Below are 18,732 nucleotides of genomic sequence, written 5' to 3' on the forward strand. Positions count from 1 at the left end.
ACCATACAAGAGATAATCATTCATCTGATCGTACCTCTTATCTTCTTTTGATCTCCAGGAGTCTTTAATGGACCTCCCCCTGAGGACGATCTCCTACATAGCGGACATCGGGAACATGGTGGTGCTGATGGCCCGGGGGAAAATGGTGCGCTCCCGCAGCACGCAGGAGAACCTGGACCAGGCCGCCGAGCAGACCACCATGAGCCCCGACGACCGGAGGCTGTACCGGATGATCTGTCACGTGTTCGAGTCCGAGGACGTGAGGCATTCATTCATAACTATGTTGTTGTCTTATCCTATTAGAAATCTGTTAGGATGCTTGTATTTTGGGTTTACTACTCGCTACCGTCTTGGCAGGACCAGGAAATGTATTTATTAGCTGAAAACAACATGGCTAATTGTGGCATTATCTAAGCAACACTAGTTAAAAATACAATAATATTGAGTTAGACAAGAGGAGTTTCAGGTCCATCACCTGGAGATTAGGAAAGTTTGTAGTTAAAAAATTATTTCTAAGCATGCTGTCATTTGGCCTGGAGTTATTAGAAGGCCTCTTTTAAGAAGTTAGGATTGTGTATCCCCTTCCTGCTTAGCTAGGCTTATGTCAGTGCTATCTTTGTTAAAAACGTTTTTTTATTGTTTTTACATGCACTAATATTTTGCTACAAAGAAATTCATTAGGAGAAGAAAGGTCATGCTGACATTTACAAAAACGAGATTTACACAGGGAGAAGTTTGAAACTCAAGGAAACATTCTGGTGTATTACAACTTGGTTTTATTGAGAATATTTGTTAATAGTTCAATTACAACAATTACACTGTGCATTTGGTTAATTGCAACAACAACAAAAAATTGTGTCAGTAAGAGTCCTCACAAGTAATGTATAAATGCATGTGTGTGTGTGTTTGTGTTTAAATGTCAACAAGCCTTTTGATCATGAGGGTCATGCCAAGTTTATCTGCGCAGCATTAATTCCAGATGCCTCTATAAAGAGCTCTCTTCTTCCTCTTCCTCCTCCTCCTCCTCCTCCTCTCGTTCAGGCGCAGCTGATCGCTCAGTCCATCGGTCAGTCTTTCAGCGTGGCCTACCAGGAGTTCCTCAGGGCCAACGGCATCGACCCGGAGGACCTGAGCCAGAGGGAGTACAGCGACCTGCTGAACACTCAGGACATGTACAACGACGACCTCATCCACTTCTCCAAGTCAGAGAACTGCAGGGATGTAAGTGAGCCAGCAGGGGGCAGCACAGTCACAGCGCTCCTTAAAGTAGTACTTCTGCTTAAATTAGTTCATTTTACACTCATAAAAATACATTCTCACGATAAACAGAACTACCTTCCAAAACAATTGCTCATTATTATTTATTTACCTCTACATTAACCTGACTTTTACAATTAAAACGTTAAGTTGAATTGAGGTTTTTATTTAATTTTGTCAAAATATCTTAATCTAGATACAGCTGGAAAAAAAATCAAAAAACCGGTAGCTAAAAATGTGAACATGTAATAACATAAACTAAAGTAAAAACTGTTAAAAAAAAAACATAATAGAATGTAATAGAATATTTCACTTTAAATATTGATTGACCCTTTATATATACGACTTTTACAAATGTTGTACATATAAACATGTTATTGATAGTCATAATAATAATGTAAATCATATATAAAGTCGTAAAGTATTTATACATATTTTTATGAACATGAGTCATTGCCAACATTTCAATCTGTTAGTTTGCCTTCCAGTGGTTTCAGATGAGCAGCTGGTTTTGGAGTCACAGCTGCGGGACAGTTTTAAAAAAAGTATTTTATCAAGGTGAATTTAGAGATGCTCATCCTGGTCTGACCTCAGATCAACCCGCCCCCAGGTTGCAATGAACACCTGCTGTCTTTTCATAAAAAAATGAATGAAGTTAACTGAAAGAAGCCCATGAGAGTCACTCTTTAAATACAACATTTGAACAGTGAATGTGTCCATGGTCCATCCTGAAGAAGGAAGCCAGTTCATAAACAAAGGATGACTTTAAGATGACTCCACTATAAGAGCTCATTCTGTCTCTGTAAAGTTTTTATTTTAAAGACAATAAACCTCTCCATTGTGGTTCCTTGAAGGTTTACATTGAGAAGCAGAAAGGAGAGATGCTTGGCGTGGTGATAGTGGAGTCGGGCTGGGGCTCCATCCTCCCCACCGTCATCATCGCCAGCATGATGCATACTGGGCCGGCGGAGAAGTCCAGTCGTCTGAACATCGGTGATCAGATCATGACCATCAACGGGACGAGTCTGGTGGGACTGCCGCTCAGCACCTGCCAGAGCATCATCAAGGTACGCCACTTATTCTTTCGCATATTTTTAGGATCATTCCATATTTATTTCACTTAAACACGGACAAGTCAGTTGCTTTCTTACCATAACAGGAAGTGATAGGGTGTCTAAGAATTTTCTACGGCACGACAATGTTTAAATGGACTACAATATTTATGCATCAAGAAGCAGAACTTATCACTTAAATTAAGAGCTGCTTTGTTGATATGTCATAATCTTTTTTTAAATTTGGAATAATACATCATGTTAAAGGTCACATTTTATCCATCCATCTTCCAGGTGTTGTCCTTTTTAATAAGTTTAAGTGCTTCATTTAGCTTAAAACAACAGGACAAGGAGTATGCAGCCATACAGTACTGACTTGGTGTACCACAGGGCAGGCGCATGGTATCCCTACCTATTTCTTTCCCCCCTCTTTTGTTGTGTGTTTTGACCTCTGTGATGTCGGCCTCCTGCAGCTAACCACACTCTGTCCTCCCTCAGGGTCTCAAGTCTCAGTCCCGGATCAAGCTGAACATCGTCAGGTGTCCTCCTGTTACTATGGTGCTCATCCGCCGGCCGGACCTCAGATACCAGCTGGGCTTCAGCGTCCAGAACGGCATTGTGAGTGCGGGGGCTGATAATACCCTCGTATAATGCTAATTCTGCTCCCCTTCTTCTGATGATTATATAATAGCTTTAACAGTGATGTAAACATAGAGTTCCTTAGCAACAAAACTGGAGCAGTTATTGTTATGTGGACATATTTATAGTGTGTACGTGGTTAGTCTCAGTTACTGTCACTAGGAGCTTTAATATGATCCTCTGCTACGGCGTCTGTCCTCACTTTAAGACCACTCTCCCTGTGTTTAACAGATCTGCAGCCTGATGAGAGGAGGCATCGCTGAGAGAGGAGGCGTCCGCGTCGGTCACCGCATTATCGAGATCAACAGCCAGAGTGTGGTGGCAACGCCTCACGAGAAGATCGTCCAGATTCTTTCTAACGCCATGGGAGAGGTAGGAGGGCTCTCCCTTTTTAAATCAAGAGAATACATTTCTGAGAATATGTGTTCCTACTCAAAGGATGCTAGTTAGTTCTACTTTGCTTTTTGTATGTGGTGTTAAAGGGGCCATATTATGCTTTTTTCCCCTTTCCTGTAGTCGGTTTTTGTTCATGTAAAAATCCCAAAGCAATTCTTTATTTAAAAGATAGTTGAAGACATTTCACCAGTTGCAATGAGATATACTTGCAGTCACAGCGAGTAGTAGACATTTGGAATAAGGGAACTGTATACAGTGAAACCCTCCCCTTCTCATTGTCCTTTTTTTCTGATGTGCATCTTATACAATGTTCATGAACTTAATACAATAGCAGAAGGGATGTTTCGTAACAGAGGCATAATTGACTTAGTGAGAGACAATCCTGCAGGTGTAATAACAGCCAAACAATCAATTACAATATTTTGGTAATTAGACCAAGCAACCTTTTTTTTATGGGGATAGAAGTGGTCATCAGTAGTTTGTTAATTCTATGAAATGTGGCCGTGTCCCTTTATACATTTTTAAAGAGCAAAATTACACTTTCTCCTGGTTTTAGTTAGAAGGATCCGTGGAAAAAGTTGAGTTTCATTGACAATAGCGTATTAAAGATTGAAAGAACAGCCCATTAAAGCAACACAACTTAATTTATGATTGAAATCAGTATACTTCCCTTCTAATAAACGTCTCTTTTTGTGTTTTCATTCTCATAATTCGTCTTCTTTCTGCTCCAGATCCACATGAAGACGATGCCTGCGGCGATGTACCGTCTGCTGACAGCGCAGGAGCAGCCCGTCTACATCTGAACACACGTCTCACATCACTCACTCTATTTCCATCCATCTTCCAGTTGTTCTGAATCATCTGTATCCTGTTCAGTATCACTTGACTTGCCTTAATCTGTACAGTACACTGTCATGTAAACATGTACATCTACAGATTCGCAGCAGAAGGCAGATTATCTCACTAGGCCGGAGTTTTAATGTGACGTGTTATGTTCGACCAAAGAGAAATTGTGGATTTTATTTTGCATATCTAGGTGGCAAACAGAGTAAATATTACCTTTGGTTAAATAGCTGTAATATCTGAATGTACTCTAATCATGTTGGACCTATAAGTTGTCAGGGCGATTCAGATGATGAAGAACTTTTGAACTGAAGTGAGAAAGATAAAGAGGAATGCATGTATAATTCTGCTGAATAAAGTCTCAAGAAAAGGCAGTCAATGCTGGTTTGTTTTATTCAAAAATGATATATTATGGGTGTGGAAAATATCAGAAGTCGAAATATCGAAATATCAGTAAGTCGAAAATATTGAATTAAACGACATAGTAAAGTATGTCAAAGTAAAAAAATGAACATAGTATAATATATCAAAGACATGCAAAAGAAACCGACAGAGTATGTTTTACATTTCCCGAAAAAACAACAGGGTAGAGTACGACTTAAATATTTGAAAAAGATATAGATAAGTATTTAAGAAATAAAAAAAATGTAACTAAAAATGGTATTATTCATGTATAAGTATTCTTTATGACATTAAAAAGTGTATTTTATTGTACGTTATAGAATAATTCATAAAAAAGTGATGAGAAGTATCCTCAAGAAAAGAAATAATTATATTACTTTGTCGGTTCCTCCTACATCTCTTTCCAACCCTGAAGTTATACAATAACACAAATCAACCAAACAAGGCTCTCGTTGGTCAGACAACACAACAACTAAAGACTAAACACTTCCAAGAAGACATTGCAAAAATGTGAATGTAAAAACATGATTTATTTATTTGAATTTCACAAGAGTACGTTCTGTAACACTAAAGGAGATCACAAACTAATAAAGAGAAATCACAAACTAACAGACATTTAAAAAGAATCAGATCAACCAACATGATTGTCGTCACCATATTCCAGATGTACAAAGACTGTATATCAATATAAAAACATAAAATATGCAATAACAATGTGATTGTCTCTGGAGGCAAGCTGCTTCAGCTCGGTTGCACCATTAAATCCAACTCTACCACTACATTTGTTTACACTACGCACAGTCTTGATATATTTTAACAGTGACTTCTGTAACATCGTGTGTTGACTTGAATACAGAAATGTTTAAATGCAGCTCCTATGGAAGTGCAGAGCATTCTCCAAAACACGTTATCATGTAATTGGATCGCAAGCGGCTACATTTTCCAGATTATTAAATGTATATCTGCTATTTTTCAGTGTTGACTGGCCAAAATATTACAGAAATGCGTTGATAATGTAATGTTTCCCCCATCCAGCGCTAAAAGGCACTTGAAAATATGCCGCTTCCCAGAATGCACGCATATAACACAGTGTAGAGTATATATACACATGTAGAGGCGTACAGTAAATCAGAAAAGAGCGGTCTGGAAAAGGAGAAGAAGACCAACACCTACTTGACATCAGAGTGAACGACCCATACTGACACACTGTGTGATTTATATAATGTTCTGGTTCTGAAAGAAGCTATAGTGGAGGTTTAGACATGGGCAGATAAAAGCACAAAACTGTTGGGATGAACCAAAGTCTACACACTGTACATTGTCTACAGCACCATATCTATTGGTGTTAGCTCCAGTTTCTATGTTGCTGTGACATCCCAGTGAAAAAACATTTGTTCCTAAAAATGGTATTGTCTTAAAATCCTTAAAAAAACAACTTAAAAACTTTTTGCAAATGGAATTTCTAAGGGATTTCCAGAATCGCTTATTTGAGATGATGGCAAGAGAGAATTTTGTCTGATTTCAATAGTTTTCTCTCCTGTGTGTTTATGATATAAGAACAAGTATAAAATTCTTTGGTAATATAATTTGTTTAAGTTCCTTTAAAGTAATGTTGCAAATGGGTTCTCAAATTATCAAGTTTTTATTGTTGTTATGCTCATTTTGGCCACAAGAGGTTGAATTGAAAGTGCGCATTAACATTCATTTTTGAACATTTTAAAAGATTATGTTGGCAAAACTTTTACTTTTTTAAATACATGACAGAAAAATATTGCGATTAGACAAAGAAAATTAATCAACAGCATTATTTTTCGATTCGATCAGAGTATGAATCAGGTTAAAAATCATATGTGTCGTGCAGAGGGCAAGTTATTCTTTCTTACAGATGAAAATGTCTTTTTAAAAAAAAGCATTAAAAGGTGTATTTTCTAAAAACCTTTTCAATAAAGTCAGAGCGTATTTAACTTTTATTAGAACATGCTTAGCTCTGATGCTCTAATCTGTAATGGTAACATATGAGGGACTGGGCCCCGATGTATTGGGGAAGAAAACTCCTTTCAGACGCAACAAAAAAAGATGATATCTTTGAAAGGGAACGTCAGAAAATCTCCTATTTGTGTAGGACGTTAAACTTTGAAAAACGCACCTTGATAGGAATATTGTGTGTTTTTAAAATGTCCTGGAATTAGTGTTAAAATGTCCAGGAATCTGTCTCCAGGTAGAAAGAAGTTCAGAGACTTTCCATCGAGGTAGAGCCGTTACCAAGGTCACGCTGCTGTCGGCTCGTAGTGATGAAGATATGGGAGGGGTCCTGCGGGGATGATGTCACTTCCTGTGGGCCTACAGCTCGGTGTCGTTGTACCTCTTGGGGTTGTAGTAGCCTCTCTTGTTCTGGTCGGCCAGCTGCCGGCGGTACTCTGCCTCCTCGTCCTCGTAATGCTGCGACCTGGGGGGGGGCTGCTGCTCTGCGTTGGAGCTGGAGCTGATACCACAACACACACACTTATATTTTCTGTCTCAAAGACAAAACGTCCACAACATCATTTTGGAACGCAGGGGTGTCCAAACTTTTTTCACCAAGGGCCACAAACAGAAAAATATACAAAGGGCTGGGCCATTCACTAGAGGTGTATCGCCTCATAAGTTCAGTTATAAGTTAGAACAATCAATCAAATGTAGGTGAATGATGCTTGTGAGTGTTGGCAGCCCATCCCTTAAAACAGAAGCCTCTGATTGATTATAATAAGGAGAAATATGAAGGGTAGATTTCAAGCTTGTTATTTAAATAATTGGCCTTTTTTCTTGTCAACTAAGATTTGTTAGAACATGTTTCCAACTTTATTTGACTGAATTTATTTGAAAAGTGGGTTTATTAACACATGAATACTACTGTGTAATATGTTTCTACATATATATTTAAGAAGTATAATATGAGAAAAGCACAAGTTTCGAGCCGTAGTTTGGACCTCCCTGCTGTGAGGTACGTTCACTGTGAGGAGGGCTGCTCTCAGCCTAAATAAAATAAAATATAATAAAATAGAAAAAGTCCAGAATAGTCTTTATACAAGTAATTGGAATATTGATATATATAAATTGCAAACATATGAATGTTATGGATGTTGTTTCAGAAGTTATCGAGTTATCTTTCTGTCTCAGAAATCAAACATCATTCTGTGAGTCATGAGTGCTGCTCTCACCCGATTGGCTGCGGGCGGTTGTGGTTGGGTTTTGGCAATTTCACCGGGACGGCGTAGATGTCCGGATGCTTCTGGGCGATTTCCAGCTGTGCAGAGAGGAGAGACACAGAGACACAGAGACATCAGAACAGATAGGAATAGCAATCCATGATTTACCTCTTACTTATACTCCACATACATATTGTAATGCACATATTATATACTGTAGTAACATTTGTACACTAACTTCTTCTCTTTTTGTATCTGATTTTATCTTTGCATTGCACATTCTTACACTATTTTTTTCATTTTAATACCGTCAGTCCCGAACAACTTCTGAATATTTTTGCACATTTGTACACAGAGCTACCTCTTTAAATGTCTGCACAGCTCTCTACTTTCCATACCAATACTGCACATGTTTTACTTTATATTCTGAGTCTATGTAGTACATATTATAATGTACATCGTTTTGGGTATATCTATAAACTTTACTAAATATTAAAAAAGTGTTTTCTAATTGTTTTATTTTTGGTCAATTTCTTACAATGTATCTTCTTTAACTGTGTTTACTTATGCACGATGTAGACCAAGGCAAAGGCACGAAACCCAACTTCCCCGGGGGTAAATAAAGTATTATGGTTCTGATTTGTGACATTATGGACGTTGACCCTCTGACAAGCAAATAGGACGCATTTCTCCTCGAGTCAGAGTGGATGTTGGTGCCAAATTTGAATAAAAAACAAATGCACATGAAACAACACTGCCATAAAAAGCTCCCTTCATGAATCAATGACAAACAAAACCCAAAGTCCTCGCCTTGCGTTCAGCTGTGAGTCAGTCTGAGTCAAACCCATCAGGTCAGTTTTCTGAACTCAGCGCAACATTCCCTCTTTTGGTTATCATCCGCCCGATTGGAAGATTGTTTTCTTTGTCAGAGCGCCCCGAACGAGGAAGCTGCATTTCCTCAAAGAACTATACTGTAGTTGTTACAATTACACAGTCAGAGGATTTCACTCCTATATAAATCATTGGAAACACATTTGTTCTTATTCTCTTAATGTTTTAAGTGAGTATCAGGTCAGAAGAACAGACGAGCGGCCCCTGAGCAGACCCCCCCACACACACACCATACTTCATGCTGTAATATGAATAAAAAGTGAACCTACTCGAGCGTTTTCGGCTTCCTGCAGCTCGAGCATCCTCTGAGCCCGGGCCAGATGGTCCATCTTCTCAAAGGCTTTAATCTAGGAGAGAAAAAAACACATATCATAATTAACATTTCATTTTTTACGATAATAAATAGTAGATACTGCACATCCACACGTCATGAAGTTTCAAAAGTGACAGTTAGTGAAACATTAGAGTAAGATCTCCATGAGATGAGGATGATGGCAAAACACATATGAGTTATTTGGGATTTTAATGGAGGGTTACGAACATTCAAAACGATGCATTCAGTTTACCTGATCCCCCGTTTTCTATTTCATATTAGAAGCAAAAGGAGGAAGGAAATGAAATAAATAATCATTTAATAATAATAACCGAGTCAAAGCCTCTGAGTATTTCTTTGCTTGTTTTTCAATAACAAACTATTTCTTTAAGAACAAAAAAATGTATGTCTCATGAATGTACATGTTCATAATTTAGTTTTTGGGAGAAGGGGTGGGATTTAATAAGTGTACCCCTTTTCAGATGTGTAATTAAGTAGATCATTTGTTTATACATCATTTAGAATCAGTAATATGTTTGCATATCAATTTGACACTGCTTCATTTTGTATTGTATAATAGTAGTACTCATGTTAAAACAAATCATTATTGTTTTACACATTCGAAATAAATCTAATGAAATAAAAAATGCTTGAGGTTTAAAAGATCTGTTGCATTAAGTATTCATTGTGTTTCTCTAACCTTGCCCAGGAAGGACTTGCCGACGGGGTCTTCCTCCCCCGGGCTGGGCTTCTCTGAGGTCTGAGTCAGACGGGGGACGGAGGGCTTCAGGGCCACAGGGGGGGGGAGCGGTCTGTTCACAGCCACTACGTCGCTGCTGATGGTGCTGCTGGAGTGAGAGTCGTAGCTCCGAGACGAGTCGGTCCGAGTCTGAGCGCGCACCTGTCGCAGGAAAGGACAGTTGATGATTATTTATTTATAAGTACAAACTGGGAACTGCAGAGCTTTCTTAAGGCTTACTAATCACCAGGACGTGTATAGAGAGTGATTTTGGATGAGGAAAGAGGGGGAGGGTCTCACCTTCGGGGGTTCAGGGACAAAAGGAGGGGGGGGGCTGGGCTCTCTGTTCAGCATCTCTCTGCTGCCCGCCCTCCTCATACGACCCCGGGGTTCAGCATGAGGCTTCTACACACACACAGACAGAGACAGAGACAGAGAGAGAGAGACACACAGACAGAGACAGAGAGACACGGACAGCCACACACACACAGAGAGAGACAGAGACAGAGAGAGAGACACACAGACAGAGACAGAGAGACACGGACAGCCACACACACACAGACAGAGACAGACACACAGACAGAGACAGAGACAGAGACACACAGACACAGACAGAGACACAGACACAGACACACAGAGAGAGAGAGAGAGAGAGAGAGAGAGAGAGAGAGAGACACACACACACACAGACAGAGACAAACACACACACACAAGGTTGGTCAGGGTCAGAGTATGGAAAGTGAGAATAAGAAGGGTGACTGTTGGGAGGCAGACTTAGCTTGCATGTTTAGAGTAGCTAGCACTGCTCTAAAGTAGCTGGGTTTTGCCTTAAATGTGTCATATTTGAGATATTGTGTAATAACATTTCGGACATTTGACAAAAATATATGCAGGTTGTTGCCCCTCCAATAGCCAGCAGAAGGATCATTCGGGGTTTAATGGTCATGGTCTGGAAAATGAATTGAATGTTGTGTAATGTAATTAATTGTGGATAACCTTCAGCATAACAGCAAATGCATTTTCTGTAGCTGTTGGCGTAACATAGCTCGAAGATGCGTCAATGTGTGTCAGCGTTTTGTTCATTATCATGTAAAAAAGGGCAACAAATTCATAATATATAAACTTAACACTTGAAGCAACGGGTTTTATTTTTCTCTCCTAGTGTTTTAGGATTTGATTGGTCTCGGTTTGTTATTCTGCGTCCTTGAAACATTATGGAGTTTTGTCCATTACAATGGGTTGCAACCCTGGATCTTGTCACCACTGAAAAGCATCTGTCTTGCTTAGAGACTGTATTAAAACAGTTCACTAGGGTATTAACCACAAAAATGTAATTTGCGAGCCTATAGTGAGATTTGAGAATAACGAGAGATTAAAAACCCTCCTAAGCTCTTTTGTTAGGTTAGGGAGTTGCTCAGATTATGAAATGGTTCCATTGTGTGATAACAGAATAATGCAGTTGTTTCAAATGTATTTGACTGTTTACCCAACCCCATTGCATAGTGTGTGATTGCTATACTGGCATCTAAAAAGAGCATAATGTTCTCAGTGTCCTCACCTCGTCGGGCATCACAGGCTCTGATGAGCGGCTGATGGCGGACACCGGCGTCGGCTCGTCCGGCATCTCGTCCAGCTCGTTGTCGGTGTAAGCCCCGCCCTCGTCCGCTGTGTCCTCGTAGTCGCTGGTCAGCCGGCTGTCCATGCTCAGGTAGTCTGCGCTCATCGTTGATAGGTAGGACATGCGGTCGTCATGGAGATCCAGGTCTTCGTCTGAACCGTCCAACTGAGGAGAAGAAGCGACAAACAAATGTAACACACAGACACTCAAATCCAGCACTAGTCCTGTTTTTTTTTCTTCTTTTTTTACGCTGATACGGACAGTCTTGCACTAATGCACAATCTCAAAGATATTGAAGTGACTGTTATTTTGTATATATTGATTGTTGTGCTTTTATTTAGGTCTTAATGTATTTGCATACATATTTTTATATATATTTGTTTTTGTATTCGTGAATGTGGGAAACGGCATTTCGATCTCTCCGTCTGTACACACAAATTGAAAGATTGACAATAAAGTTGATTTGATTTGACTTAACATTTGATGTATTATTACTCAAAAGTGAATTATCAGAGTCTATTCTTAGAGCTCATGAAATGTATTTGTAAACCGACTCACCTTGCCCTCACACACCCACACCGCTCGGTCCTGCTGCACCTGGATGGAGTCTTTCACGCTGCCGTACCACGCGTCATTGGAAGAGTTCAGGTCCACAGTCGCTGAATGTGCACACAAACAAAACAAATAAAACAAATAAGTGAGGCAAAGAACCACCAACAGCGAGCATCATGGGAAACCAACATAAGAACCAATTCTATTTTTGTCACACCTTCTTTTACATTTTTTCTGTACCCATTGATTTCTGGGATTGAAGTTTTTGCTCTTCTTAGATAATAGAAAATGTAACCTCATACTAAGATAAAAAAAAACATATCATTTTCACAATCTACACATTGTCCTGCGCAAAGAACCAAAAAAGAATATAGAATTATTGGCAATATTCCCGGGAAATACGGATCTTCCAAAGGTCCTATTTTGAGATCAGAGCTGCTTTTGTGGTGTTTCAATAAAGCTTTAAATGTCTGTTGTCATGTTTTATGATGTCCTAACTCACAAATTGATTTATTAGATTAAATAACTTAGTTGTTTTTGAATAAATGTGCTCTTGTCCCTCTCTTTGTGTGCTGCAAGTTGGAGTGCACTTTTTTTAGACAGCACTGAACAAGTTGTTTATGATGCCAACAAATATGAATATAGGCAGAATATTTTGTTACATTTCAACATGCTGTGTACTAGCTTCAACTACATTTACAACTTATTCTGCAGAGTAAGAGCTAATTTCATCGTAGAACGTACAGGTGAAGAGGTGCGAGCAGGTCTTCCTCAGTTTAACAGACTGCTCGTACAGTTTGCGTGCGCTGCGGGTGGATCCGGGCAGGAGGCGGTTCCTCATCGTCTTCACGCCATGCTTGCTGTCCGGGTTGAGGAAGAGGACGATGGGATACCACTGAGTGTAGTTCAGTGTGTCCACAGCTTTGGGAGTCACATCCAGCAGAGCGTGAAGGTCCTGAGGAGACAGAGAAGTGGTTACATAATCGATCAACCGGTATATTTAGGAGTCGGCCATTTTTTAAATTCTAGTGCTTTACCTGTTCAATGATTTTTCGGATTGTGTTGAGTCTCACTACCCCAGAGGATTTCTCACTCCCTGCGTCTTTGGGCTCCGTTTCTGAGATGAAAAAAGATATTCATAACATCAGTCAGCTTTGAATACTTTGTATATGTTATTGAACACTGTGCCGCACTTAGGTAAGCACTTACTGGCGATGACAAACTCGTCTGGCATGTCTGTGCTTAGTTTTTCATTCACTGCATCGGAAATAGGTCCAAATATCACCACAGGTCTCCTGAAACCAGCTAAAAAAACATTTAACAGGATTAGTCCCTTGTCAAAAGGAAAAACAACATATCGTATATAAAACTGCAAAATGACCAGTGGATCTTTTAGGTACCTTCACGTAAGACCACCCTCTCGTATGCAGGGAATTTTGTGGTGACTGGAACAGCGGTGAGGTCTTCTCGGCTCTTGCGTAGGTCTTTCTTCTTCGCCGCCCTTTGGCCTCTTAGCCTCCAGAAGTCTCCTCTGTCGTTGCCGGATGCGACCCGAGCTGCGTTCTGCACGTTGGACATTTGCTCGGCTCTGTGATAGAAAATACAAAAGGAGATTCAGTCAGAGTCATGTTTATTAACAGTAGGGGATGAAGGTAATAATCTGAGGGAAAATGTGGAATTACCAAAATTGGAGTAGTAAAAACTCTCAAGTGTATGAAAAAGTATAAGATAATAATTCATGAATTGATGAGTGTGATGAGGTTGATTAAGTGGAAGTGATGTGGACTGATGTTGTTTTATAAAAAAAACAGATAAAACTCCACAAATGTCCAGGTCTTTTTCCCCCTCAAATGTTTGACATTATTTTTGAGTGAGATTTTCCTCACAACTTCCAACATTTTGTTATTTTACCAAATCTTAGATTAGGTTTGATTTGTGTCTCCTTTATTAACTATTTGAGTCTTAGATATTCTGTGTTTAATTTTGTGTTAAATATTACCCGTCTGTCTTTTTTTAACTACAATGGCTCTCATATACTTTTTCATTAATTGCTTGCCTTTGAATACCGGACTGTAATTCTACTGAGGAGATTCAGTTGTTTCCAGTTGCTCCATGATTTGTATGATACAGACACATATTAGGCCAGTTCATTTAGAAAATACTCCACCCCCTACATAACCACCACAACCAGGACCCCTTCACTCACCTGCTTTTGTTGGGGATGATTCCTTTCTCCCGCAGCTGGTTGTCTTTGTCAGAGCGGATTGCCAGCCAGTTGCCCAGCTTGCCATCATAAAGTGTGTCCGTCACTTTGAAGATCTCTCCTCTGGTGAAAGGAAGACTCTGAGGAGCCTCCTTCTCGTACTCAAAGTGAGTCCTGATGAAAAACGAGTCACCTCTGCCGGATGCCAAAATGTCCTTGTAAACTAAAACAGAAAAAAACACTCCTGTCATTCTGGGTCTACCAGCTCACTGAGTGTCAATAGACATGATCCTTATACCAAAGACCCAAAATTAGACTAAACACTATTTGGTGTTCCTCAGGGCTCAATCCTGGGCCCATTACTATTCCAACAACTACCTACATCTGTAAATCAATTCCATCTTTAGTTTTGCTGAATGTGGTGCTTTATTGATCCTCAGTTTTGTATCAATGTTATTAACCTTAGATGCACATGTGACTAGACCCTACACTCTTCCATAAGTGGGTCAAAAATGACCCGTATTAGAATAATGTGTTTTTATGCCATTTTTGTCATTTTGGTTAAGAAAAATCACTTGTATAATATTTAGTATTATATTTTGGTTCACACTTGAAATATTTTAGATTTAATCTTTCATTATTTATCATTTTAGAATTATTTTTTACATTTTGAAAAAAAACGTTTTGAACATATTGATGCAAAGATATCCGCTATTCTGAGATCCTCACAGTATTCCAGTCCCTTTTTAAAACTCGTCTCTTCTCCTCTGTCTACTCGTAGCCCACCCCCCATCAATCCATGCCGGTTGATCAAGTTTGATAGTCCTATACCCCCCACTCTAACCTCCCCTTATATTGTAAAGCGATTATGAGTCCTTGAAAAGCCCTATAAAAATATAATGTATTATTATTATTATTATTATACTGACAGGTATCAGATCTTGCTTTGTAAAATCATCTTCCTGAGAGGTGTCGTCCGTGTGGTCTACAGTGAATGTATTCCTGACAGCAACAGGTGATAAGTATCAAAGGTTCCCATTGGATCCCATAGAAAATGCATGCGGGTCATTTTTGACCCACTTATGGAAGCTTGGGGTAGAAATACAAAAACTACAATTTCTTAAAATGTACATTAAAAATGTGAATGGTATGATATCCAAAACATGTTTTTTGAGGAATAGCTGGAATATGAAATCATAAAAAAATGGAATTACAAAGATACTTCAAGAAAACCACCTCACCGGGTCAAAAAATACCCACTTATGCATCTAAGGGTTAAACGCAATACATGTTTGTATTAGCAGCCATTATCTATACAGTAGGCTACAGTACCTTCAGGTTTGCTTTGAGCAAGAATGGTGACATCTTCTCCTTTGGGAACCTCCAGGAGGAAGAGGACAGCATCCTCACGCACCATGCCTCTGAAGTCCATGCTGTTCACCTGGAACAGACAAGAAATACCATCAGAGAGAGTGCTTTAGTATAGATTAGACAAACAAATAAAACAATGAACAGATGATCAAATAGTAAACATTTTTAAACAAAGGATAAGATACCTGAGCAATGGCACTAAAGTAAGAAATGGGCTCATTACATCCCGGTTCAGCCCATCATGTGGGGACATTCACCACTGAGATTGTGCCTTTTTTGATTTTGATTGTTTGTTTGTTCAGTGTAATGGTGATCCAGATAGCCAATTCAGTGTGTAGTGCTAGGATGCGTATCAATGTTATCGCAGGTTGTTGATGTGGAATAAAAGAGTGTCACCTTCATGATCTGATCTCCTGTCTGGAGTCCCTCCTTCTCCGCTGCGCTGTCATCCTGAACGCCGGCGATGAAGATGCCGACATCATTCCCCCCCGCCAGCCTCATACCGACGCTGTCCCCTTTCAGGAAACGCACCATCACTGTGTTCGGCCTGGAACACGTAAAGATAAGATACCTCATCATGAACATGCATACAAAATGAACTATTAGATAAACATTGCTAACTATGGGTTAAAGATCTTGAAAATTGACACAATGGATAAACTGACCCATATATCTCCTGGTCCTCTATGCTGGGCTTTAGTGTCAACTTATGAGGAGCATGAAGCCTCGGAGCTAGAGCGACGGCTGGAACTGCACAAAATGATAAAGAATCATGTTAATACTTTCTAGGTGCAACATTAGGACTGCAGATGGAAATTAGCTATTAACTCAAATCTGGCATGATTAATCTCTTCTCTTTTCTGAGATTAATGTATTTGGGTCCTTGTTGAAAAAAATACATAATATTCCATTCAAATTGAAAGCTACTTAAAACTGGGAAACAAATCTAAGCTTTATGTATTCAGAAGGAGACATGGGTTTACCTGGTGGTGTTTCTGCCCGTGGCTCCTCCCTCTCTGAACGCAAAGGGGGCAGATCTTCCACAGCCCTGTCAGGAGGTCTGAATGGTGTTGCCATGGCGCCCATTTTTGCCAGCCTTTTGGGCGGGTCCTCTCTGGAATTTTCACAAATTCAAGTATGAGAAAATTGTATTTCAACAACAACAACACACAGACACACACACACGATATGTATAGTGAATATTACAGCAAATATTACAGCCTAGTTTAGCCATAACTCTCAGCCCCCTTTGATTTGATGTAATGGATTGGCTAAGCTTCATGAAACACCAATCAACATAATCCTGCATTATCCAGATTTTTTTGCTTTATTAAACAACACTGATGATAAATTCGCCAAGTCAAGCTGCACTATTTCAGGCGTTGTTTTAACCAAAAATCAAGTATCAGGTAGGGAAATAATACGATTTAACGAGGGCCTACCTGGGCTTTTCTCGGAGCTTCTCATTGGATGAGTGAGACGAGAGGTCGGAGTGGTGGCCCCGCCTGTCTTCTTGTGGGGAGTAGGAGCGGTAAGACTCGATCTCTGAGATATCTGCAACACACAAAAAGAAATATCGGCTCATGTTCAGGTAATAAAGACAAAAGATATATCTAAAACTAACTAAGTAATGTGTCCATGATGCGCTTGTATTTTTGTAATTACATAATGTGGATTGCACACGATTCAAATGGCCCACAGGTCATAAAGGCAGGGAGGTGTGCACATGAGCCACACAAATGAAGGTTACATTTCTATGTAGCGAAGCATGACCTGTAGTTAAATACAGTGAGGGCTCAGAGGATGTCTAAATGTACAAGAATGGGCTATATTGTATGATTAATGAAGCAATCCATTAAAGGAGTATATGCACTTTAGGTGATCTGATCTTTGGCAGAACTCCTCGCACACACAACCAGTCCCTATTGAGGTCTTTAGAGAGGGGACACTGCTGCGGTGCCAACCTTAACATAATGAAATTCTGTCGTATCCAATAGCAGGATTACGACGGGGGATTAGATCACCCTGCCTCAGGCTGGTGAGCACTTTCACACATGCAGAAGCACACACACACGGTCCCAAAATCAGACAAAATGGGTCACAAGTCTTCCTGCAACCCCCGCCCCCCCCCCCCCCCCCGCTTACATTTGGTCAGCGAACAATCCACTCACACCACTTATCTAGATTGATCCCGACAAATCACAGCAAGCCGTTCCGGTCATGTGACTTTAAAACCAGGTATAAAAGGGTAAGTAATCAGGAGGGTATGATGATAGTCTCTGACTCGTAGTGCTAGTGCTACTTTGATAAATATTTGTACACGTTTAAATAATAGTAAAAAGCTGATGTGTTAGTAAAACCTTTATTTTATGAAGGGCAACAAGTTTGATATATATTGACAAATACAACAACAACAACAAGGTTTCTACAGTTGATAATATGAAGTTCATAAGCAGTGGGTTGATATACTGTATGATGATGGCAGGCAGCCGCACGTAGTTTTGCAGCTATTGCGGATAGGACTTGCTGCCTTTCAGATCTGAGTGTCTCTCACCATCAAGCTCTGAGTCGCTGTCGACCATGGGGGGAACTCGAATTAGCACCTGCCGTTTGTCTCTCTGCACCACCAGCTGCAGCTTCCCGCGGGATTTCTCGATCAGCTTCCCTGCGTCGCTGAGGGACAGGTTTTCTGTCACCGTGCCGTTAATCTGAGAGAGAGAGAGAGAGAGAGAGAGAGAGAGAGAGACAGAGAGGAGATCAGGAGACAGCATGAGCCAATGCAGGATTGTATTTATACTGCATTGTTATAGAGAGGGAGATTATAAGAGATTGGAAATGTCCAAGAACAACTAAATGTGCTTTCTTTTGATTTATAATATCAAATATTGAACACTGCACTCTCAATATTCACACTGACACCTAATATTGGTGGTAAAACTAGAATAAAGACACGATAATTGATCGTAAAAATCATTAAAAAACATGAAGCTTAGCACCGATTGGCACTTTGAGGAATAAAAACCATGACCCTACCTTTAATATGATGTCCCCTTCCTGCAGGTTCCCATCTCTGCTGGCCAGTCCTGTGTTGGTCATCTCTTTGATGAAGAGCTGACTGCCGAGGCGAAGGCCATACTCTGGAAAGATGGTATAAAAAAGAAACTTGTTAGTCAAACAAATTACAGTTTTAAAAGTACCAGCTTTATATTTTGTTTTTCTAAAAGACTAACAATAGTATCAAGCAGCAGTAGGGGAAAATAAATCCATTCAT

At 39.8% G+C, this 18,732-nt stretch overlaps 2 protein-coding genes across 8 annotated transcripts in view; one reads left to right on the forward strand and one right to left on the reverse strand.

The window, feature by feature from the left end:
* The window catches only part of LOC307024647 (uncharacterized protein), a 17,987-nt gene extending 13,426 nt beyond the window's left edge, over positions 1-4,561 (forward strand). Inside the window, exons 8-13 of the mRNA XM_079658964.1 lie at positions 59-259; positions 1,042-1,221; positions 2,112-2,324; positions 2,808-2,927; positions 3,180-3,320; positions 4,076-4,561. Coding sequence (XP_079515090.1) covers positions 59-259; positions 1,042-1,221; positions 2,112-2,324; positions 2,808-2,927; positions 3,180-3,320; positions 4,076-4,147 — 927 coding nt within the window. The 3' untranslated portion in view covers positions 4,148-4,561. The remainder of the gene's footprint in view (positions 1-58; positions 260-1,041; positions 1,222-2,111; positions 2,325-2,807; positions 2,928-3,179; positions 3,321-4,075) is intronic.
* Positions 4,562-5,100: 539 nt separating this feature from the next.
* tjp2a (tight junction protein 2a (zona occludens 2)) overlaps positions 5,101-18,732 on the reverse strand; it is a 34,787-nt gene continuing 21,155 nt past the window's right edge. For 4 of the 7 annotated variants that reach the window (XM_079659571.1, XM_079659572.1, XM_079659570.1 and 1 more), the window contains 19 exons: positions 18,495-18,598; positions 18,016-18,169; positions 16,904-17,015; positions 16,445-16,575; positions 16,127-16,211; positions 15,858-16,008; positions 15,423-15,531; positions 14,094-14,313; positions 13,288-13,475; positions 13,097-13,192; positions 12,925-13,004; positions 12,632-12,842; positions 11,894-11,994; positions 11,276-11,500; positions 10,018-10,122; positions 9,679-9,879; positions 8,935-9,012; positions 7,787-7,872; positions 5,101-7,071 (listed from right to left, as the gene is read on the reverse strand). In XM_079659571.1, coding sequence (XP_079515697.1) covers positions 6,930-7,071; positions 7,787-7,872; positions 8,935-9,012; positions 9,679-9,879; positions 10,018-10,122; positions 11,276-11,500; positions 11,894-11,994; positions 12,632-12,842; positions 12,925-13,004; positions 13,097-13,192; positions 13,288-13,475; positions 14,094-14,313; positions 15,423-15,531; positions 15,858-16,008; positions 16,127-16,211; positions 16,445-16,575; positions 16,904-17,015; positions 18,016-18,169; positions 18,495-18,598 — 2,579 coding nt within the window. In that variant the 3' untranslated portion in view covers positions 5,101-6,929. The remainder of the gene's footprint in view (positions 7,072-7,786; positions 7,873-8,934; positions 9,013-9,678; positions 9,880-10,017; positions 10,123-11,275; positions 11,501-11,893; positions 11,995-12,631; positions 12,843-12,924; positions 13,005-13,096; positions 13,193-13,287; positions 13,476-14,093; positions 14,314-15,422; positions 15,532-15,857; positions 16,009-16,126; positions 16,212-16,444; positions 16,576-16,903; positions 17,016-18,015; positions 18,170-18,494; positions 18,599-18,732) is intronic. The other 3 variants (XM_079659573.1, XM_079659568.1, XM_079659569.1) reach the window with 2 other exon arrangements.

This window comes from Notothenia rossii (assembly GCF_949606895.1).
Source record: "Notothenia rossii genome assembly, chromosome: 11".
NCBI classification, from domain to species: Eukaryota; Metazoa; Chordata; class Actinopteri; order Perciformes; family Nototheniidae; genus Notothenia; species Notothenia rossii.